The sequence below is a fragment of the Danio aesculapii genome, chromosome 16 (genome assembly GCF_903798145.1).
Source record: "Danio aesculapii chromosome 16, fDanAes4.1, whole genome shotgun sequence".
Taxonomy (NCBI): Eukaryota; Metazoa; Chordata; class Actinopteri; order Cypriniformes; family Danionidae; genus Danio; species Danio aesculapii.
In genome coordinates, this window is record NC_079450.1 from 7,894,304 (window position 1) to 7,919,591 (window position 25,288).

The 25,288-nt window shown below is 35.7% G+C and overlaps 1 protein-coding gene across 1 annotated transcript; it reads right to left on the bottom strand.

The window, feature by feature from the left end:
* Positions 1-5,220: 5,220 nt before the first annotated feature.
* LOC130243267 (pre-B-cell leukemia transcription factor 2-like) lies at positions 5,221-24,994 on the bottom strand. The gene is given in 11 exon segments (XM_056475386.1): positions 5,221-8,036; positions 10,122-10,172; positions 11,391-11,485; positions 16,382-16,523; positions 16,670-16,805; positions 17,872-18,062; positions 20,588-20,599; positions 20,601-20,735; positions 20,737-20,834; positions 24,145-24,218; positions 24,842-24,994. Coding segments are annotated over 11 exon segments (1,056 nt in total). The 5' UTR covers positions 24,883-24,994; the 3' UTR covers positions 5,221-7,955.
* Positions 24,995-25,288: the final 294 nt, after the last annotated feature.

Below are 25,288 nucleotides of genomic sequence, written 5' to 3' on the forward strand. Positions count from 1 at the left end.
GGGGGGGAATACTGTTTCACAGGAAAGCCGAGAGTATTGACAGGAAAGTGTGGGAAGCAGAGAGAGGGGAAGGATCAGCATAGGACTACACAGCGGGAATCGAACTTGGGTCACCGTGAGCACCGGAGTGCATGTGTCGACGCACTAACCACTACACCACCATTTGCTTGTTTTTGATATGCATGAAGCCTTCTGCTAAGGCCATTTATTAAAGCAGTGCTGTTCTGATGCTTTTGATTGGTTTTCTGGTTTGAATTTGCAGCGCACTCCGTCTACTATCCTCTTTGCCGCTGAAAGCATTAAAGACTACAACAACCAGTCTGAGAGCTGGCACCATGGCGGGTGATAAACATGCATTTCATTGCTGGAAATTTAAAAATCATTACACCCTGAAATCTGAGAAGGGCCAACACAATCTCACGGCAATTCGTAACTTTTTGACGTAGTGGTACGTATCAATACGTACGATCTAATACATACAATTTATTACGATTTACTCATCACCCAATGACGGTTGGGTTTAGGGGTGGGGTTGGGTGCCACGCCTCCTTTTTTAAATCGTACATTTTTGTACGACTGAACTCATTCGAATTAGCTACTAAAGTGACAAAACGTAAAATAATTACGTTTTCTCATGAGATCAGGCTGGAAGGGCGCACGTATAACAGTTCAGTGCAAAATTTGTTTGTCGAACATGAGGACGCATCTGCAGGTGTGTAACCTAGCCTTTCTTTATTTTATAAAAGCATTGTCGATATCGTGAGTGTAGAGAAATAAAAACAGATCCTTTCATTTCGAATGATATATTATGATTTGTGAAATTCAGGGCACCAACAGACTCCTCTGGCCAAAGCGATTTTATCACATTAACAGTGTTGGGCAGTAGCGGCGCTACAAGTAGTGACACTACTAGTTTAACTACATTTCTCAGTAGCGTGACGCCAGCGTTGATACTTTATAAATCAAATAGCTTTTCAGTAGTGAAGCTATTTTAATAGTGAAGTAGCACAGTAGCGTCCACACAAGCTACATTTACCGATCGCGGATCAATAAGTGACGTCACTGACATTGATGGAGCTGTGAGACCGGTGTCTAGCCGATGCAAGTAAATCCATATGATGGCAAGAATGACAATTTCTTCTTCGTCCTGTTTTTTTTGGTGGTCAACAACAAACTTTTTTGTGTGTTACTACCAACTCTGGCTCTGGTCGGTGACTTCGCCAACCAATTAGACTAACATGAGAAATTTGCTTGATGGAAAAATGACTGATATATATATATATATATATATAGTTTACTGTAGTAAAGGCTAAAGTATACATATATATATATATATATATATATATATATATATATATATATATATATATATATATATATATATATATATATATATAAACACACACACACACACACACACACACACACACACACACACACACACACAATATAATGCTTATTCCTAAATTTTCCCCTTTACTATATTATTTATTATTGTAATTTAGATGTAGAACACCTGGTTTTATTGGATTATTTTTGTTTTTGCTGTTAGATTCTATCATTTGTTTCTGTTTAGTACAGCTTATTATTTACAGTAAATAACTGAACATTTTGGTTTTGTGGTGGCTGTACTTTAAAATTAAATTAATATAATCTTAATTCAACTGATGAAAACTTTTGAAACTCTAACAGTAAACAGAGCTACTGTAAGCTCACACCTGCTTGGTATGCTTAAAAATGATTTAGCTGAAAATATCCATTAGAAATTTAAAAGTAATTAAAAAGTAATCAGATGTAATCAATTACTTTTATAAAGTAATTAACAGTTCAAAAAAGGTACACTACTTATTACATTTTAAATAGTGTAATTTGTAATCTGTAATCTATTACACTTCCAAAGTAACCTCCCCAACAATGTTGATTAGGTAGAGGTTGCAATTGTGTAGTGTTGGTTTGCCTTCAGGAACAGGGTTGGGAAATACTGCATTAGACAACTGAAAAGGCACACTAAAATCATCTTCCTGATATTTTTTGGCTAGAACTTCGGCACCAAATCAAAAGCTATTTGCATGAAGAAAAACATCCTTTTAACAATTATGGTTTTTTAAATGTATGCTCTTCTTGATTATTCCTTCGTCACTGTAATGTTTGGATGCTTTATTGTAATTTAATAAAAACTCAAGATATATAACTGAAAATATATCATTTTTTATTTTTTGTAATTACAGCAATGAGAATGCTTTGCACTAAACTAATGGGAACTGCTTAAATGAACTCTCCAAATTTCATTTGAATATAGGCTAATTTTACATCTCCTCTAGAGTTAAATTGTAGACTTTTACCATTTTTTTAATCCATTCATTCAATCTCCAGGTCTGGTGGGAGCACTTTTAGCTTAGCTTAGCATAGATCATTGAATCGGATTAGACCGTTAGCATTTTTGTTAGATTCTTGTGTTTGTAACAAATGATTCAAAAGGATTTTGCTTGTACTTTTTTTCAAGTTTTCTGGGATGGATATATGTAATGTAATGTATAATATTTATATAGCACATTTATCGTGTATGGCCATACATCCAAAGCGCTTCACAATCGGGGGGAGGGGGGGGGGGGGGGGTTTCTCTACACACCACCACCAGTGTACAGCATCCACTTGGATGGTGCGACGGCAGCCACAGGATAATGGCACCATTGCGCTTACCACACACCAGCTATAGGTGGAGAGACAGTGATAGAGCCAAATCAGTGGATGGGGATGATTGGGAGGCCATGATGGGTAAGGGCAGATGGAGAGAATGGGATTTTTAACGACCACAGAGAGTCAGGACCTGGGTTTACTGTCTCATCCAAAAGACAGATCCATATGGATGGATAAATAAACCATTTGATGGATGGTACAGATGGATGGATAAATAAATGAATATAAGGATGGATGGATGGATGGACAAATGGTTGGATAAATAATTTGATGGATGTACAGATGGATGGATGAATAAATAAACTGATGGATGGTACAGATGGATAAATAAATCAATTGATGGATGGTACAGATAGATGGACAAATAAATAAATATTCAGACTGATGGATGGACAGATGGATGGATGGATAAATAAATAAATTGATGGATGGTACAGATGGATGGAGAAATAAATATATAGACTGATGGATGGTACAGATGGATGGACGGATGGATGGATGAATGGATAAATAAATAAATTGATGGATGGTAAAGATGGATGGATGGATCAATAAATATATAGTTTGATGGATGGACAGACAAATAGACAGATCAATATCCAAATGGATGGACAAATGAATGTACGGATAGACAGACAGACAGAATAATATAATTGACATGTGTCACATTCTTACATTTTGTTCTCAGCAGTGATTGGCAGATGGCCAGAGCTCAATGCTCCTCCCCCCCAGAACTGGCGTCCAGCCCCCAACCAATCAGCAACAGCTCTGGTCAGCCCCAGGATTCTGGGTCGTAGATAGATCAGACAGACGAATGGATATATGAATAGACAGATGGATGAACATACATATAAAGATTGATAGATGCATAGACTGATTGTATAGATGGATGGAGGATAGAATGAGGATGGATAGAATAAATAGGATGGATAGAATGATGTATGGATGGATACAGGATCAAAAATATGTTCTGAATCGTGTCCCACAAAAGTCTTCACGGTTGCGAGGCACGCTTGTGATCGAGTTGGTTAGTTAGCCTTCAAGCTTTCAATAGGAAAATGATTGAAAACTCTTTGGCCATCAGAATGCTAATGGTCTAATCAGATTCAATGATTTATGCTAAGCTGAGCTAAAAGTGCTCTCTTTAGACCCGGAAATCAGCTGGATGGATTCAGAAATGGTAAAATTCAACTATTTAACTCTAGGGGAGCTGCAAAATCAGCGTATTTCGGAAAAATTCCTTTAATTGTAATCAATCAATCAATCAGGCAGACAGATAGATAGACAGACAGATACCTGTAGATAGATATATAGACAGACAAACAGATAGATACCTGTAGATGGATGGATGGACGGACAGACAGACAGACACCTGTAGATAGATAGATAGACAGAGACAGACAGATAGATACCTGTAGATAGATAGATAGACAGAGACAGATACCTGTAGATCAGGGGTGTCCAAACTCGGTCCTGGAGGGCCGGTGTCCTGCAGATTTTAGCTCCAACTTGCCTCAACACACCTGCACGGATGTTTCTAGAAAGCCTAGTAAATGCTTGATTAGCTAGCCCAGGTGTGTCTGATTGGGGTTGGAACTAAACTTTGCAGGACACCGGCCCTCCAGGACCAAGCATGGACATGCCTGCTGTAGGTAGGTAGGTAGGTAGGTAGGTAGGTAGGTAGGTAGGTAGGTAGGTAGGTAGGTAGGTAGGTAGGTAGGTAGGTAGGTAGGTAGGTAGGTAGGTAGGTAGGTAGGTAGGTAGGTAGGTAGGTAGGTAGGTAGGTAGGTAGGTAGGTAGGTAGGTAGGTAGGTAGGTAGGTAGGTAGGTAGGTAGGTAGATAGGTAGATAGATAGATAGATAGATAGATAGATAGATAGATAGATAGATAGATAGATAGATAGATAGATAGATAGATAGATAGATAGATAGATAGATAGATAGATAGATAGATAGATAGATAGATAGATAGATAGATAGACAGACAGACAGACAGACAGACAGACAGACAGACAGACAGACAGACAGATAGATGGACGGACAGATGAATGGACAGACAGACAGATAGATAGATAGATAGATAGATAGATAGATAGATAGATAGATAGACAGAGAAAGACAGATAGATATCTGTAGATAGACACAGACAGATAGATAGACAGACAGATAGATACCTGTAGATAGATAGATAGACGGACAGAGACAGACAGATAGATAGATAGATAGATAGATAGATAGATAGATAGATAGATAGATAGATAGATAGATAGATAGATAGATAGATAGATACGGGATGGATGGATGGACAGATAGATGGACAGATGGACAGACAGATACATAGACAGACAGACAGACAGACAGACAGACAGACAGACAGACAGACAGATAGATAGATAGATAGATAGATAGATAGATAGATAGATAGATAGATAGATAGATAGATAGATAGATAGATAGATAGATAGATAGATAGATAGATAGATAGATAGATGTGCTGCAATAAAACAAGCTTGTGTGCAAATGTTGAATGTGTACACAGACAGTCTTTATTGTAAAAGAGGTAGAGAATACAGGTGTTTCACTGTACAGAGAAAAGACAGCACTGTTGATATACTCATTCAAACGGTAAATAAAGACAGCAAACACACCTCATTCAGATAACCGATACATACACAAACCCAGTAAAAAAGAGAAACGCGCACATACACACAGAAATAAAACAATCTTTGGATTTATCAATATTGCCCCTTTCAGCCAGGCCAATCTTATCTGAGCTCTGAATAAACTATATTGAGCGGTGATAATAATAATAATAAAATAGCTATAATGAAAGCAGTCTTAATGCAGCTTAAAAAGTTCCCCCGTTCAACACCCAGATATTGCAGTAACACATAATGGAAGTTGTGATGTAGTGGAAATGTAAAAAACTAAAATAACACAAGTAAAAGCCATGATCTCATCAGCTCTTCTCTCAAACAAACACACTTATTCATCCAAACTGAGAAACACAAATGCATGACACAAATGCATAAACTGCTTGCAAAAGCCTGTTCTGCTCACAAAGGCTACATTTACCTAATGAAAAGTAAAGTGAAAACTGTTTATAAAAGGTCTTATACCCCAATAATAAATAACTGAACATAAGATCTGCATATTAGTATGATTTCTCAATCATGTGATGCTGAAAAGTGATCACTGAAACTGAAAACAGATAACTGCAACCAGATACCTGAAACTGAAAACTGATAATAATGCTGAAAATTCAGATTTGCATCACAGAAATTAATTAGATTTTAAAATATTTAAGTAATATTTCACTATATTTTATTACATAAATGCAGGCTTGACGACAGATTTAAAACATGTAACCCTTTATTGGGCAAGAAACCATATATGGTAACTTTATTGAAATTGTTTATAAAATACATCTTTTACTTTAAGTCTTAAGTTCAAAAGCCTTAAAAGTATTTCAGTTAGTTATCACTTAAGAAGTTTTAAGTAATTAAAAAAAAAAGTAATAACCCCCAGTAACCCTGCAGGGATTTTTTAAACGATCATTTCAATGAGTGTCCTATAAAGGGGTTAAAACATAATTATTTTAAATAATGGTTTGGCTTAGACAAAGGCTACATTTATTTAATGGAAAGTAAAGTGAAAAAAGTTTATAAAAACCTTATGCACCAATAATAAATAACTGGACATAAGATCTGCATATTAGTATGATTTCTGGATAATGTGATGCTGAAAAGTGATCACTGAAACTGAAAACAGATAACTGAAACCAGATACACTGAAAAAAGTGTTGCATGCAAAACTGTTGCAAACTATTTATTTGTGTTGAATTTAAACAAACAAATTAAATTGAGCAGTGTTCAACTTAATTTGTGTTTAAATTCAGCCCAAATAAATAGTTTACAACCACTTAACGTAAAAAAATTAAGTAAATGCAAGGAATCATCTTTGAATCATTTTTTTCAGTGTACCTGAAACTGAAAACTGATAATAATGCTGAAAATTCAGCTTTGCATCACAGAAATTAAATAGATTTTAAATTTAAGTAAGATATTTAAGGAATATTTCACTATATTTTATTACATAAATGCAGGCTTGACGACAGACTTAAAACATTTAACCCTTTATTGGGCAAGAAACCATACATGGCAACTTTATTGAGATTGTTTATAATTTGCTTTTTACTTTAAGTCTTAAGTTCAAAAGTCTTAAAATTATTTTATTTAATTATTACTTAATTTCTAAGTAATTTTAAATAACTAAAAAAGTAATAACCCCCAGTAACCCTGCAGGGTTTTTCCTGACGATTATAGTGTCCTATAAAGGGGTTAAAAACATAATCATTCCAAATAATTGTTTGGCTCAGACAAAGGCTACATTTACCTAATGAAAAGTAAAGTAAAACTGTTTATATGAGCTCTTATGCACCAATAATAAATAACTGAACATAAAATATGCATATTAGTATGATTTCTGGATAATGTGATGCTGAAAATTGATCACTGAAACTGAAAACAGATTAACTGAAATCAGATACCTCAAGCTGAAAACTGATAATAATGCAGAAAATTCAGCTCTGCATCACATTAGTAAATTAGTAATATAGTAATAAGTAATATTTCACTATATTTATTATATTTTTATTACGTAAATGCAGCCTTGATGAGAGAATCAAAACGTATTAACCCTTTATTGGGCAAGGAACCATATATGGTAACGTCATTGAGATATAGTTTATAATCATTTTTAATTTAAGTTTATAATATACTTTTCACTTTTTATCTCACAAGTTCAAAAGTATTACAATTATTTTAATTATTACTTTAAAAATCATTAAAATATTAATAATAATAACCCCTAGTAATGCTCCGGGGTTTTTCCTGGCGATTATTTCAATGAGTGTCCTATAAAGGGGTTAAAAACAAACCTTTATTCCAAATAATGGTTCAGCTCAAACTATTTCGTTATAATTATTATACTATTATTATAATTATTATACTATTATAATTTTACAAGCAGTTTACACAAATGCATGCTTCATAAACAAGGCCTTTTCTTATGTAAACGATTGCACTGAATGAAATGCAATAATTTGCATAAGAACACATTTATGAAGGATCTACATGTAAATCTCTGCTTTATGAATGAGGCTCGATGTGAAGTCCAATAAAAATAAGAAGAAAAGTAAATCTGCAGTTGGGTAGAAGAGTGAGCATCATTCTTTCGTCTCTGTGAGCTGGACGTCATCAGTCGGAGTTGTCAGAGTGATCAGTTCCGGGTGAAGCAGCGGACGGTGGCGAGTTCTGCTCTTGCCAGTTCCCATTAGTCTGCAGAGCGAGAAAAGCAATAATAAAACCATTCAAATATCCTAGTCAGAAGCCTCAAGAACATATCTTATGCTAAAAACTAATGTACAGTTGAACTCAGAATTATTACTTGACCTAATTTTTATAATTGTGCAAATAATTCATTTACTTAATTTTATGGCAATGGGTTTACATACTTTTTAAAGTGAAGTCAATTAATAACTTTAAGAAATGGATTTACTCAAGGTAAAGCAAACTAATTGCTTTTTACAGTGTATCATTATATTGGGATAACTATGCATGTAAATTATATATGCATAATAAAATAATTTAAATTATTATATTTTTGATTAGTTTTTAACTAATATTTTATTAGATGCAATTTAATCTATCATTATACCATGTTAAATACAGTTTTAAAAATCTGATTCATCAAATGTTTACATTTAACAAAAATAAATCTTATATTTAAATGATTTTTACTACTTATAGAGCACTATTATTATCATCATCTTCATAGCAAAATACATTCACCGGCCACTTTATTAGGTACACCTGTCCGACTGCTTGTTAACACAAATTTCTAATCAGCCAATCACATGGCAGCAACTCAATGCATTTAGGCATGTAAACATGGTCAAGATGATCTGCTGCAGAACAAACCGAGCATCAGAATGGGGAAGAAAGGTGATTTAAGTGACTTTGAATGTTGCCAGAAGGGCTGGTCTGAGTATTTCAGAAACTGCTCATCTACTGGGATTTTCACACAACCATCTCTAGTGTTTACAGAGAGTGGTCAGAAAAAGAGAAAATATCCAGTGAGCGGCAGTTCTGTGGGCACAAATGTCTTGTTGATGCCAGAGGTCAGAGGAGAATGGCCAGACTGGTTCCAGCTGAAAGGCAACAGTAACTCAAATAACCACTCATTACAACCGAGATATGCAGAAGAACATCTCTGAATGCACGACACATCGAAGCTTTAGGCATATGGGCTACAGCAGCAGAAGACCTGTCAGCTAAGAACAGGAAACTGAAGCTACAATTCACACAGGCTCACCAAAATGGGACAATAGAAGATTGGAAAAACGTTGCCTGATGAGTCTCGATTTCTGCTGCGATATTCGGATAGTAGGGTCAGAATTTGGCGTCAACACCATGAAAGCATGGATCCATCCTGCCTTGTATCAACAGTTCAGGCTGCTGGTGGTGATGTAATGTGTGGGTGATATTTTCTTGGCACACTTTGGGCTCATTAGTACCAATTGAGTATCATGTCAACGCCACAGCCAACCTGAGTATTGTTGCTAACCATGTTAATCCCTTTATGACCACAGTGTACCCATCTTCTAATAGCTACTTCCAGCTGGATAACGCGCCATGTCATCTCAGACTGGTTTCTTGAACATGACAGAGTTCACTGTACTCAAATGGCCTCCACAGTCACCAGAGCTCAATCAAATAGAACACCTTTGGGATGTGGTGGAACAGGAGATTGGCATCATGAATGAGCAGCCGACAAATCTGCAGCAACTGCGTGATGCTATCATGTCAATATGGAGAAAAAATTTCCAGTTCCTTGTTGAATTTACGCCACGAAGGATTAAGGCACTTCTGAAGGCAAAAGGGGGTCTAACTCGGTACTAGTAAGGTGTACCTAATAAAGTGGCCGGTGAGGGTATACATTAGAAATATATATAATACACACATATAATATGACAAAACAAACTTTTGTTTTGGATGCAATTAATCTTTGCCCATCACTATTCCTAATACATTATTATAACAAGATATACAGTAATCTACATTTGAAGTGGTTCACAAAGTTAGAAAAAAAAATGAAAACTTTGATGAAAGATTTTGATCTAATTCAAATGTAGACTAATGTACACTAATTATAATAGTAAGTAATCTGCGATGACCTCAAAAAGAGGTTATACTTTGTTCAGTTATGTGCAAGGCTTCTCACAAAAAGTCATACCACTCCACACAGCTCTTAATGTGAATAAACCATAATAATAATCAACAGAGGAAGTGAATCATTGCAGTGAGTGAGTGAAAAAGCGAGATGGACCGCAGACGCAGGCATGCATGTACTGAGCTCCTCACCCGGCTCTCTCTGGTACTATACAGTCTTTCTGAGAATCGCGATTGAGCGTCCTACCAGAGAGAGAGAGCAAAAGGACATTTAGCAAAGCAAACAAAAAAACCCACATCATTGCCTCCACTTAGAGCTGCACATTGATTGTTCAAAGCTCACATTTTGATTAATCCTTCCAATCTAATTAATTTATCAATTTGACAATCATTTAGGACATTTACCTAATAGGAAATTTAATAGTATATATATATATATATATATATATATATATATATATATATATATATATATATAACAGGGCATTTACTTAATAGGACACTTAATAGTATATAATAGGACATTTAATAGTAAATTTAATAGGACATTTACCCAATAGGACATTTAATTGTATATATAATAGGACACTTACCTAATAGGACATTTAATAGTGTATATATAATAGGACATTTACCTAATTGGACATTTAATAGTGTATATATAATAGGACATTTACCTAATAGGACATTTAATAGTATAAGTAATAGGACATTTAGCTTTTTAACATCAAATTATAGAATCTAAATAACCTTAAGAATAAGTATTTAGAAGTGTTAATGGCTATTTGCATTATTATTAATCTGTTATATAATCAGTGGCATAAAATGATCTTAAAATGACATTAATATCGATCATCACAACATTTTCTGTGACAATATATCGCACAACAAAAATTCCTTATCGTGACAGGCCTAACTGTACTTTGACCATGTTAAAAAGTCATGTTTAAAGAACTTTTATTGAATGAAATAATGATAATATTCAAATGTGGTTTCTGAAATATTGATCAAATGTCAGTGTTATTGTACAATATTTAAATGTAAGATTTTTAATTGAAAAATTCACATTTTTTTCATTCTGTTTTTGACAATTGAGTACAGTTGTTGGACCTGTGTTTGTTTTTAAGTACTTTCCAGATCTTAAATGCATGTCTGAACTTTTAAGTATTTTCAAGAAGCGTAGAAACCCTGTATAAGTTACCGAATCATTTAAGCTGAGATGATTTTTGTATCAATATTGATACTATCATCATCAACCTTTTATTAGAACCTTTAGTAAATTACTTATTTTTTATTAATTATTTTGTGTGTGAATTGTGATCTCTAACTTTAAAGTGAACAGTGATCTCTCATGTTACTGAACCAGAGACTCACACACACACACACCACACATGCATAACAGAGATGAGGACATGCAGCAGACGCAGTGTTAAATAACAAACAAACAAAAACAAGTCTTACCTGAGCTCCCATGTGATACGGAGGCTGCTCGCCGTTCATTGGTGGAACCCCTAGAAAGCAGTCAGCTGATCCTGACAGAGAGAATGACCCTGAGCCTGGAGGACAGAATGAGAAAAGGTGTCGAGTCATTTCTTGCCATTTATAACTTCATTACAATCACAGAGAGATCGCCTACCACATTATTCCAATCACGTGTATGAATTAGGACAAATCACACATGTATTGTGAAGCAACTGCAAAGTTTAACCATAAAGTTACAAAAGTTGTCTCATTTGCATGCATTTTAAAGTCTGCGATTGTGTACGTCCTTTCTTCATGTGGTATTGCTGTGCGTTGTTAACTCAGTAAGTAACTCATATTCCTTATCATTGTAGATATGTTTGACAGTGTCATTGCGTATAATAGCAGCGATGATACATAATAGCAACATAATAGCAGCGATGCGCACGTGCTAAACAACTCGTTGGGTTGTTTATAATCTAATATCATTATTTATTATTATCAGCATGTTGCTTGCCATGTGCTGATAAGATTTTATTAATTTCAGTGTTTCCTCTAGGATTTTTTCCAGCTGTGGCGGCAGACTCTGTTGAGCCTTTTACACAGATCTACCAACTACCTGTGGCGTTATTTCATTGACAAATGTCATGAGCGCAGTATTACAAGTCGAGATCGCATTCATGTAATACGAGCATGCGAATCTCTGTGCACGAGCGCCGATTTCCTCTGTTCGTGCACAAAACTTGCGCGCCCTCAAATACACGCTGCTCAAGTGCAGATTTTCCTGTGCGCTCTCAAATAAACACCACTGAAGTGCGATTTAGTGCGTTTATGTAACGCGTATGTCTCCAACATTTATTAGATTTGCTAGGAATATTTCTGAATGTCTTCAATAGACCTACAGAGAGGCATTAATGGAGGAGTCACCAATCTCGGTCCAGGAGGGCCGGTGTCCCTGCAGGGTTTAGCTCCAACTTGCCTCAACACACCTGCCTGGGTGTTTCAAGTATACCTAGAAAGACCTTAATTAGCTTGTTCAGGTGTGTTTGATTAGGGTTTGAGCTAAAATCTGCAGGACACCGGCCCTCCAGGAACAAGTTTGGTGACCCCTGCATTAATGCATCTTGAAGTACAGTGAAATGGCTATAAACTCCAGCAAGATAAAGTCATTGTATGCAGAGCCATAGACCTTTATCTATAAATAAAATATGATTATGGAAACGTTGTTCGTCATAACTGAAAGCTACGCTGTGTTTGCTGGCCTCACACATCACGCACATGTCAGTCAGTCAGTCAGCATGTCACCCTAAAGGGTTAAACAAATAATGCCCGGCACAACTATGATTACAGAAAAGTTTGCGTTGTTGTAATTCACTTACCTTTTAATGCGTTTTGGTACGATTATCACCAAGCATTTAAAAAAAAACAGCTGAATGTTTTGAATGAGAAGCTGTAATGTAGCCGTGGCGGGATGAATTTTGGTGTGGCGCCCTGCCATGGAAGAATGAATGTAGCGGAAACCATGCATTTTGATCAGCACGCACACACATAGTGACCCATCAGAGCCCCACAAAGCACCCCAAACAGCAGCTGGGGAGACATGTCATACTGAATACAGCATAGTGGCCCGTTTCCACTGAGTAGTATGGTATGGTTTGGTACACTTTTATGGCCATTTCCACTGTCAAAGAGTATCTAAAAGCAAACCGTACCCTACCACTTTTTGGTCACTGTTAGCAAAGACAGGCCCAAAGGGTACCATAAGGTGGAGCTTGGCGTGCAGCTGAACGTTTTTGATTTATAGAGATGCGTCACTCACAGAAGCAGGAGAATGAAAACAAAGGAAACGAATTTTCAAATACACAGCCGAGACATTACATCGTAATAATATATACATATAATAACAAGCCATGATCGACCCGAGCTTAAACAAACCTTCGTCTTAATGTACAACCACAAAGCCAAGAAGAACAATATCTGCCTAAGAAGAACAATATCTGCTGTGTCCTCTTGTTGTTTTACGAGCCCATGTAAAAAGTGAGAGTGCTTTCATTTTCTCCAGTGAGCTCGCCGCACGTCTATATTTGAAACAGCGAACTTCTTGAGTTCATATTAATAACGTGCGCGTGGTCATTGAAGCGATCTAATATCCGGTCCTGTCAGAATATGACAAACGCTACAGTGAAGCGTGACAAACAAACAGCAGCAAATGATGCTTCTGCAACCTAAAACATGAACAAACTGCCATGTTTAACTATTGTTTTCACCTTTTGGACTATTTTGAACTGGGAATGACAGAATTACTTTCGAACAAAAGGCTACATGTGCTGCTGAAGATTAAGACACAGATAAGAGGTTTGCTCTGACTGTAGGCTATATTTTATATTCAGTCCCAAATAAGGACTAAATGTCTGTTGTGTGTAGTTTTTCTGTAATTGATAACATATCGGAGACTGTAAGGGTCTGTATGTGTTCATATGTTGCATTTATTTATTTATATTATATGTAATTGCAGACACTACAATAGGCTATTTCGCACTGTCATTGATCTGCAGTTATAATCAAATCATGTTCATAGAAAAGTTAGTAATAAACATTTCTACACAAGTATTTATGAGTATAAAGCATCTGTTTTGTGAGAAGTGCTTCTCGTATGATATGTGAACGACCCGTACGGCTTTAATGTAGATATTTCCTCAAGTAAAAATGATGTCGTCTGAAACTTTCTGTTGTACACCACGCCCACCAAAAGGGTACCCTTTTGGCAGTGGAAACGCAACCTTGATAAAGGTGACCCGTACCATGCCGTACTGTACCACTCAGTGGAAACGGGTCATAGGTGTTCAACCATCTGCCACATTCTGTCTTTATATTATGCACGGTGTTCGAAATAAAGTCATCTTTGCTCAATGCTCAGGTGTTGTTTCAAAATTTGATTCCGAGGGCAAATCTGATTCCACTTAGCGGGCACGCGCATCAAACAGCGCCTGCAGTTTAAGTTTAAAACTCACAGCTCACCGTAAACTTAAATAATGGGGATGTTGCTGGGCGCTGCTGATGCAATGTAAAGTTCAATTGAGTGTCACCTCTTGGTGATTCTAAGCTCTTTGGTAATACAATCTGTATTTAGCTTTTTGCTTGTATGGTGTCTCTGAACTGTCAAAACACCTCTCAATGCTTCTTCTGACATTACATTATCGGACTATTAAGTTGAAACCCTGAGTTCAAACTTTTATACAGCTGTTCACTGTATAAAAATATAACATTTTGAAATATTTATATCTATCGGCTGTAGTTTATCGGCTATCGGCCTCCAAATCTTAAGAGTTATCGGTTATAAATATCGGCCAAATGATCTATATTGGTGCATCCCTAATTTTTAAAACTTAAAGGGCACCTATGGTAAAAAATCTACTTTTCAAGCTGTTTGGACAGACATATGTGCATGTATGGTGTATAGACTGTCATATTGGGGTGATATAAGCACACCCAGTGCTTTTTTTTTTCAATTTAACAACCTAAAAAACGGTGGACCAATTGGAGCTGTTTTCAAATCGACCGCTACTTGACATAGGAGAGCGGTCCCCCCGCCCACCAATATTGATTGACAGGCGCGTCATCATATCCTCAGTTTGTTAATTCATGTCCGCCATTTTCAGCGTGAGTCGAAGCGATATCACTAAAGGAACACCCTAGCTCTATTTTTAGATGCAGGGCTTATTGGGCTCAACACAAGAGCAATATTCTCCACATTATCGCTCTAATCGGAATTATTGGTTGTATCTTTAGGTAGGTTTGCAAACATGTGTACTTCTCATTGAGTCTACCTTATACAAGCTCGGCACTTGAAACTAGCACACAGTTGGCTGTAAAACTGTACAAAGACACAAATGATTTTGTACTCTGCTTGGTCTGTGTCCGAGTCGTACATGTACGACTGAATGGTGATCCTCTCTCTCCTTCTCCGTCTGCCTGTCAGACTCTGTAGCAAACGCAGAGCGGGTGAGCTGATGGCCCCGCCCCCTTGTTACGTTGGCGGGAAGCCGAAACTAATTTACATGTGAAGCAACACACCCATAAATCAGCAAACTGTGGACACGCCCCCAACATGACACTTTTTAACACATTATAATAAAAAAATCTGAATTGTGTTTTGAACTGAACCTAAACTGGCACACTCAGAGGAACCATAATATTAATAATAAATCATAAAAAAGAGGCAAACTATGTGCCCTTTAAGATGTTGTTTTTGAAATTTAAGAGATTTTAAGATTTAATACCCCCTAGACACCCTGATTTAATAAAAAGAAAGCAAATTGCATTTGTCATCTACTAATCTGAAAAAAAAATCATCCAATGTGATGTCTTAGATTATTATAGTGCTTTCGGTCACAACTTGCTTAGCCTGTGAAACCCAGGTTACCAGTGGGTAGTACAGTAATAGTATTAGAACGAACAGTAGTACCATTATGAATATGAAAAACACTGCTAGAACAGATATATTTGATTAAATAATATACTTCAAAATATATGCTAATGTAATAATTAAAAAGTAAAGCTTCTAATACAGGCTCGAAATTGTGACTGTTTTGGTTGAATATGTGCGTGAAATTTTATCTGTGCGACCTCAAAATATATTTGGGAGCATTTGTGCGTTTGTATTTTCATTGCAAAATGTTCACCACATGTGCAGATTGAGGAGACATTCATGCACATTGCATCTTTGCATCTAAAAACATGAAACGCAGCACTCAGGAATAGTTTTAAACAGTTGTCACGTCATGTTTCCACAGTAAACAAACACCCGCAATGCTTGCCCCGCCTTCAAGCTCATCTGATTGGCTCGGATTACCGTCAACATGATGCTGAAATGATCTGTGTCAATTATATATCGATGTCTGAACCGTGACTCAAAAACCGCGAGATTTGTAATCTGTTATACTACCAGTAGTTTTATGCATAAAAGTGAAGAATATTTTGGCTTTACTAACCAGTGGAGTTTGGAGTGTGGGGTGAGTCTTCGCTCTGTGTCGCCCCTAAGGCTGTCTTCATGGCATACAGATTGGCCTCTTCCTGGTACTTCCCAATGTTCTTCTTATAACGAATCCTCTTGTTGCCAAACCAGTTGGACACCTGTTATGATTTCAGAGCCAAAATGAAAGCGATACGTATCTGATGACTGGACGCTCCCGTAGTGCAACGAGAGCCATGCTCCTCTTAAAGACTCGAGGAAAACAAGCCTATCAAACAGAGTAAATAAATGATAGAGAAGGTCATACCTGAGACACAGTGATACTGCACTGCTTGGCTAGTTCTTCTTTGGCTTCCTCACTTGGGTAAGGGTTCGAGAGGTGTGAATAGAAATACTCATTCAGAACCTCTGTGGCCTGTTTACTAAAATTACGCCGCTTACGCCTGATAAAGGAAGAAAATTTTATAGTAAAAAAATGTATCTTGTGTAAATTGATCTAATATTTGCTTTGTAAAAATAAATATATTTTATGATAAATGTCAAAATAAACTTAATAGTTCAGATATAAACATGGTTATGGTGAATATTAAACTCACATATTAATCTAACTTAACACTTAAAATGAAAGTTGTATCAATTATATTGTTTAAACCAATAGGGGGCGACAACCAGCCTTAAAATTCCCTGAATAATTGAATTATACAAGACACTACTAGTACTTGTCTAAAACGATCTAATATTTGCCTTGTCAACATAAATGTATTTTATGATAAACATCAAAATAAACATTTGACGACTTAATAGTTCAGATATAAACATGGTTTATGGTGAATATTAATCTCACAGTTAAATTCAACTTGACGCTCAAAATTAAATGTATCAATTACAGTTTAACCAATAGGTGGCGACAATCAGCCCTAAAATATTCACTGAATAACTGAATCATCCGAGACACTACTAGTACTCATCTAAAATGATCTAATATTTGCCATCAACATAAATATATTTTATGATAAATGTCAAAATAATATGTTTGACGACTCAGTGTTTTAAAATGAAAACATAATTGCCAGACATATTAGCATTGTAATTTGACAGCTGAAATGTAAAAAATACTTATTAATATTTTCTTATAAGATTCAAGTAATTTTTCTTATTTTATTAGTAGTTTTATAAATTTTATAATGTCATTTAATAATAAAAATATAAATAAATGAATATTAGTACTGTAATTTTACAGTTCATGTACTATATGTTATTAATATTACATTTCGCCATAAACTTGGCCTTTGGATATTTTGTAAATGTGAACTTATTTTGGATGTAATCAACTATGATTGTTTGACAGCACTAATATTATTATTATTACTTCTACTACATGGTCATATTGATATTTAATAACCATGCAGCTACTATAGCAATATATAAATAATATAAATAATAATGATAAAAAAAAATGATGTTTGAAACTCATAAAGATAGACAATAATATTAGCATGCAGAAGTCACCTGGCGTCCAAAAAACGTGAGCGTAGAATCATGACGGCTTCACAGGTGCTCTGTTTGAGCTGCGTCTGAATGGAGCTGAACTTGCGGTGAATGATGGCCACCATGCGCTCGATCTCACGCGGAGACACGGGCCGTGTGCGAGACTGCTCCCTCAGCAGATTCATAACATGGGTAGTGAACTCACTGCAGGCCTGTGAACAGCACTGAGATTAGAAACCAGCTCCTTTCTGTTGGAGGACATTCAGAAAGTGTCTTTTTTAGGTCAAAGTGCTTTAAACATTCATTTTCTGTCCTAATTTTAAAAAAAGCTGTGCAAATAGACCCCAAAAAAATCATAGGGTTTATGCAGACGGACTTTTAATTTTCAGTAACCTGGATCAAGAGCTTCCGGTTAACTGTATGCAATTACAAAAATCTCAGAGTTTAAGGTCTCTTTTCTTTAAAAATCATTGATCTTCAATGCCTGATTGAGATGCAATATAAAGTGGGTCTCAGAATGTACAAGACGCACAGCATTAACTACCATTGATCCGCACCATGTCTTTAAAATATGGGAAGTTATTTTACCACAGTATTTTCAATGGAGTTTCTGCGGTCACCTGCTGCTACCAGCGGCGCTTGTTTAAATGGCTTAAATTCAATAAAATGTTTAAATTCATTGTTTTATGCTTGAACAACTAAATGAGTGCTGAAGTCTATTTAACTGATTATATGGTGCTTTAAAAAAATAATGAGAACACTTGGAGTTATATTGTGTTGTTTAAATGTTTCCTTTATTATTTGAGCCGTGTATTTTAATTACATTAAAACATGCTGTAAAAGGAACCGTATGAATTTAAGTCACATTAACCTTTCACCGGAAGTTTATCAGTAGGGGAATAAACACTAGCTGTGCACATACCCTGTTAGGTGCAACAGTCAGGTTTCCCTGTAAATAAAAGTCCTCTCATTTTCATAAGAGATTGATTTGTAAGAACTCAGGCCAACCTATTGTGCACTATAAGGTTGTTAATCAGTGGTATATACATTTCTGTTGAAATGATCAACCTACATTTTTTCAGCTTTTTCAAACCCTGATTTATCAGGGGTTGCCACAGCAGAATGAACTGCCTATTATTCTGACATATGTTTTATGCAGAGGACGCTCTTCCAGCTGCCAGCACTGAGGATTGTACTCCACAGGTTTAATTGACCTACACCACATATGTTTGTACTGTGGGGGAAACCAGAGCATCCAAAGGAAACCCACCCAGCTACCTTCTTATTGTAATAAAATCATGCTAATCACTTAACCAGCGTGCCACCACCACTTCAACTGATTTTTAAAAATAATCTTTTCCAGGTGAAAAACTACATAACCCATGATTCTGCACAGAAATCTGCAAAAATCATTGAGTAGAAAGAATTTAATTTATCACCCACAACCATGAAACACTGAAAATTATGCAATAAAAGTCTAACTAAAACCAACTACTTTAATCATTGTTTTTATTTTTAATTCAATTAAATTGTTCAGTTGACTCTATTAAAGGGCACCTATGGTAAAAAAAAATCTACTTTTCAAGCTGTTTGGACAGACATATGTGCATGTATGGTGTATAGACTGTGATATTGGGGTGATATAAGCACTCCTACTTGACGTAGGAGAGCGGTCCCCCCGCCCACCAATATTGATTGACAGTCGCGTCATCATATCCTCAGTTTGTTAATTCACGTCCGCCATTTTCAGCGTGAGTCAAAGCGATATCACTAAAGGAACACCCTAGCTCTATTTTTAGATGCAGGGCTCATTGGGCTCAACACAAGATCAATATTCTCCACATTATCGCTCTAATCGGAATTATTGGTTGTATCTTTAGGTAGGTTTGCAAACATGTGTACTTCTCATTGAGTCTACCTTATACTTCAGCCGTTTGCATTTCTCGCGATCCCAGAAGCTCCCTGTGATCTTAACTAGCATGCGTTTTAGAATTCTAAACATAGGTTTCTATCAGGGTACACTCAATGATTTTGTACTCTCTGCTTGGTCTGTGTCCGAGTCGTACATGTACGACTGAATGGTGATCCTCTCTCTCCTTCTCTGTCTGCCTGTCAGACTCTGTTGCAAACGCAGAGCGGGTGAGCTCATGGCCCCGCCCCCTTGTTACGTTGGCGGGAAGCCGAAACTAATTTACATGTGAAGCAACACACCCATAAATCAGCGAACTGTGGACACGCCCCCAACATGACACTTTTTAACACATTATAATAAAAAAATCTGAACTGTGTTTTAAACTGAACCTAAACTGGCACACTCAGAAGAACCATAATATTAATATTAAATCATAAAAAAGAGGTAAACTATGTTCCCTTTAAGTACACAGTCTTGATTGTTGGTCTAAAGTTTTCAAGTACTTTCTGGTTTAAAAAAAATAGTTGGAAATGTTTCACTCTGGAGGTTTGGGATTTTTTTATAACTTTTTAACAAAATAAATAATAATTAATAAATAATAACGGTTTTCGTTAAATAACAACTAACTGTTTAATAACTTATTACTACATTTTTAAAAGACTTTAACAAAAAAAAGAAAAAACGGGAAAAATACATCAACAAAAAGAATTTTTAAAAAGTAAGCATTGCCTGTTGCACAGTATTTACATTTTTGTAAAGCAGGATTTGAACCAATGAGATTTTCCTGGGGGCGTGGCTACCTAGCACAATGTCAACAATATGTACCTGCTCGTATTTTTTCCAGCTCTGTGTGGTAAATGTTCCGAATTTGGCTCAACTTGCTTTTATAATCGGAGTGCTCCAATGAGCTGTCAGGGGACATCCCGCCAGAGCTGGTCGCAGCAGATACTGCCGCTGCGGCTCCGCCCCCCTTTCTCTGGCCCGGCCACACCTTCAGCCAGCAGCATGTTGTCTAATCGTACGAGCTGTGGGTCAGGAGGCTCCTCCTCCTGAACATTTCTCATGGAAAGACCTAAAAATGGAAATCTATCTATTAATATTCATATTATATCTTTAAAATACAACAACTTACAAGATCAATCTGTCAATCATATGAGATCCAAGGCCAAACCTTAATTATTGATTTCACAATAGGAAAGAATGGCCTTCAATACTTTCACAGCACATTAGATGTATTAAAATAATTCAACTGTAAAATAAATAAATAAATAAATGCACGATGGAGATTATAGATAATATGGAGATAATATCTTTACTAAGATATTGCTAAAAAAGAAAAAACTATTTTACTAGTAATAATGATATTTTTGGTCATACATTTTGACTGCCAAGGTAGCCCCTATGAAAATATATGAGCTTATAAAAGATAAATAGTAACATTTAATGTAGCATGTTATCTATCTACATGTATGAATATGATTTATATTGTATTTACAGATCTAAGAAAGTATATATATATATATATATATATATATATATATATATATATATATATATATATATATATATACTTAACTTTGACAATTTAACTTCTTCAATTCACCTGTATCACATGTCTTTGGGACTGTGGTGGAAACCGGAGCACCCAGAGGAAACCCACGCCAACACGGGGAGAACATGTAAACCCCACACAGAAATGACAACTGACCCAGCCCGGGCTCGAACTAGTGACCTTCTTGCTGTGAGGCGATTGGTCTACCCACTGCGCCACCGTGCTGCCCCCATTTTCATGATTACATCTAATAAAATTGATCCTTCTCTCTTCAATGGCCTGTTTGGAGTTCTACCCCCGAACTGTGAGTTACATTGTATTTTTCTGAATTAATAGCTTTCTGTCATTATAAGCTCAGCTGTGTATTTGTTTCAGTGGAAGTCTCCTCAACCCCGATCCCATACTCAATAGATTATTTTTTGTCAAATTAGAAAAAAATTAAACATCGTCTTCAAGGTTAAGTGATTACATTTTCTAACATTTGGTTACCATTTTTGCAGCATGTTAAATCTCTGAAACTTGAAGCAGTCCCTGTAGAATGAATGGTTGCCCATCTTGCAGTTTTTAGTCTGTAATTTCCAGATGAGTACTAATGCGGATACTGTAAAACCACAAGTCTGAAGAACATGTCACTCCCCCAGCCTATTCATTTTATTATATCTTCCCTTTTAAATTTGTATTTTTCTTTTATTATCATTATTTTACCTAACACCCATGCTGCCAACCTCAACTTTCAGAATTGACCCGTTTATATGCTTAATTTGTAAAATAAATGCACATCATATACTGTTTGTTGCACAATATGAGGGTTATAGTGAGGTTTATTTTTATTTATTTATTTTATTATATTAGTACTGTTATTTTCTCTTTCATGTTTGTTTGTTAACTGGCATAAAAATCTGATAAATACATCATATATAAATAAATAAATCATATATATATATATATATACACATATATACACACACACACAGTTGAGGACAGAATTATTAGCCCCCCTGTTTATTTGTATAACGATGGTTTGTTCTGTAGACTATCGGGAAAAAAAAAAAAAAAAAAACTTAAAGGGGCTAATAATTTTGACCTTAAAATGGTGTTGAAAATTAAAAACTGCTTTTATTCTAGCTTAAATAAAATTAATAAGACTTTCTCCAGAAGAAAAAAAAATATCATCAAACATACTGTGAAAATTTCCTGAATCTGTTAAACAATGTAGGAAACATTTAAAAAATAAATAAAAAAAATCATAGGGGGCAAATAATTCTGACTTCAACTGTGTGTGTGTGTGTGTGTGTGTGTGTGTGTGTGTGTGCGTATATATATATATATATATATATATATATATATATATATATATATATATATATATATATATATATATATATATATATATATATATATTTAGACCACTTCAATATGGTAATTTCCTGCTTGTTATCAAACTATTTTATAACTGTAACAAGAGGCAATTCAATCATAACTCAATGTTAAAACAGCTATCATAACATTATTTATCAAAATGTCTCTCTTTTGGATTCTCTGACGCTATATAAATTAAAAATGTAAAACAGGGAATACGTTGGGACCATTGTGTTTGTTTACATCCCCCAAAATGGTCTATATATATATATATATCAGTGTGACTGATATGGTCATGCAGTTTTATTTCCATTTCTATGTCATTTCCACTTAAGCTGCTCAGCCTCCCTCAAGCAACATGAAGGTTAAAAGCGCCGGTCAAGGGCAAAACCTTAGACCGAATAAGTAATTTCACCAGTTCCTGTGCCATCACTGAAAAAATCCTATGTACCGCCCTTTATTCTGCTGCGAATACTGTAATAAGTAGAAGCTTTCTGTATGTTACTTGACAATGTGAAGGTCAATGTATCATGTCAGCGCTGTGGATTAAGCAGTATATAGGTCATGGAAGCACTGTATGATTAATGACACACACACAGCATGCAATACCACAGGCTGTAAGAGAGCGTGCCAAACCACGGAAATTAAAAGACTCCATTAGGCACAAGGCCATTTAATTACTAACCATCAGAGTAAACATCTCAGTCCCCTTATGGGCTTTCCTAAACTTAGTCTTCATGTAAAATCAACACATTACTGTTTAATCCGTGCATGTAAATGAAAGGATGCTTCATGCAAAAAACACTTGTGTTGATATGCAGGAGGAAGTAAAAGTCAAATATTGGAACTATTTAAGTTGTACTGATTTCCTAACATGCAAATATTGAGCTAGCAAATCCAAATAAACGGGTTAGAGATTATACTGCTAACGTAAGGCCAATAAGAGAACATTTAAGAGAAGGAATTACAATTTCGTTTGATATGGAAATGTGATCAGACATTGCATTTTATTTTAACGCATGCAAATTTTTCAGTATGACATGCAAAAACTATGCATTATTATTAGTATTTTTTGTGTATTTGTTTGTTTATTTCTTATTACTTATATCATTTTAACACATGCAAATATTTCAGTATGACATGCAAATTCTTTTGATTTTTATTATTTATTTTTTGGGGGCAAAGGTTGATTTTTTTGGTTTAAATGGCTACAACTCTGGTCAAATCTAGTCATTACACATAAATGGTTCTGTTTACCTTCAAATTAAGTATTGCATGCAAAAGATGTGTTACTCAAATTAAGATAACTGATATAAATGGAGTTGTAGTATTTTTTATGAGGTACACACTATCTGGCTTTGTTCTTGCAGAACATGGCGCCTGTGCTGAATCCAATGCCACTTTTAAACCATTATAAAGTTGCGGTTATGATATTTACCAGTTTAAAACAAAATGCATGACCACCACTCACCAGTTTTCTCTTTAATTTCGCACAGGACGCTGAATAAGGCCGGTTTCATACGATGACAGTTCAGAGCGTGTTTTTCTGTCACAAAACAACAGACAAAAGTCAGTTAGCTAAAGTTAGCATGCTATCGCTATAACAATAGTGTCTCACAAACAAACACCCGTTAAAATAGTGATGAAAATCAAAACGAATCATTACACAACCTGCTTTACAGATAAATAAGACGTTTTTAAAAGCATTATCGTTAAGTACGCCGATTGTCTGCCTCACTAGCCTTTCACTTTAGCTTCAGGCAGTGATTTGTGCTTTGTGGAGTGAATAGAATAAAGTTATAGTTTTGATAGAATAAACGTTAATTGTTTTATTTTAATGAATATATTAAGAAAGCGTAATTTTTGGTGATATATAATGAAAAAAGTGAGGATAAATAGTTTGGTTTGAGACAAGAAAAACGTAAACAAAAGCAGCTAAGCCCGTGAACTTCAGCATAGTCTGATAAATGATACAATTTATTTCTTAAATATATTAAATCCTCTTAAATGACTTATAAATGTATCTTTTAAATATTTAATAGAATATATGAATTTGATATACACAAAGTTATGATTATTAAATGTTTAGCAGACTCTTTCACGCGACCGTTAGCACAATGCTAACGTTGAACTTGTAAGTTTTTATTTCAAATCATTAAAATACTCACTTTGCTTGAGCTTCGTCTAAACTTTGGTCGGTAATCGTCATAATCTGTTGGAGGATATCTCCGATATCTCTGCGGTTGTCGTGTCCGTTCTCTGTGCCTTCGAGGCCCGCGGGGTCTGCTCCATCGGGGCGATGTTGAGCGGCTGTGGTGAATTGAGTTAAGTGGGTGCATTCCCGGGTGAACGCTCAAACTGACACCGCGGTTTGCGTTGGGCCCGTTGCCTGTGATGGGCTGCTGCGGCTGCACATCCTGAGCAGTACATTAATCTAGATGAGTGTGTGACTAACAGAGTGAGGTGTGTCCTGCATCACCACGCTGGAGTCCCCTAGCGATTGACAGACATAAACGTGCCCTTGCATGGAAATAGATATCGGCGAATGCAAAAGTAAATATGAACACACGGTGTCAGCGGAGTCCTATTGCATGGTTAGGTAAATGAACACACAA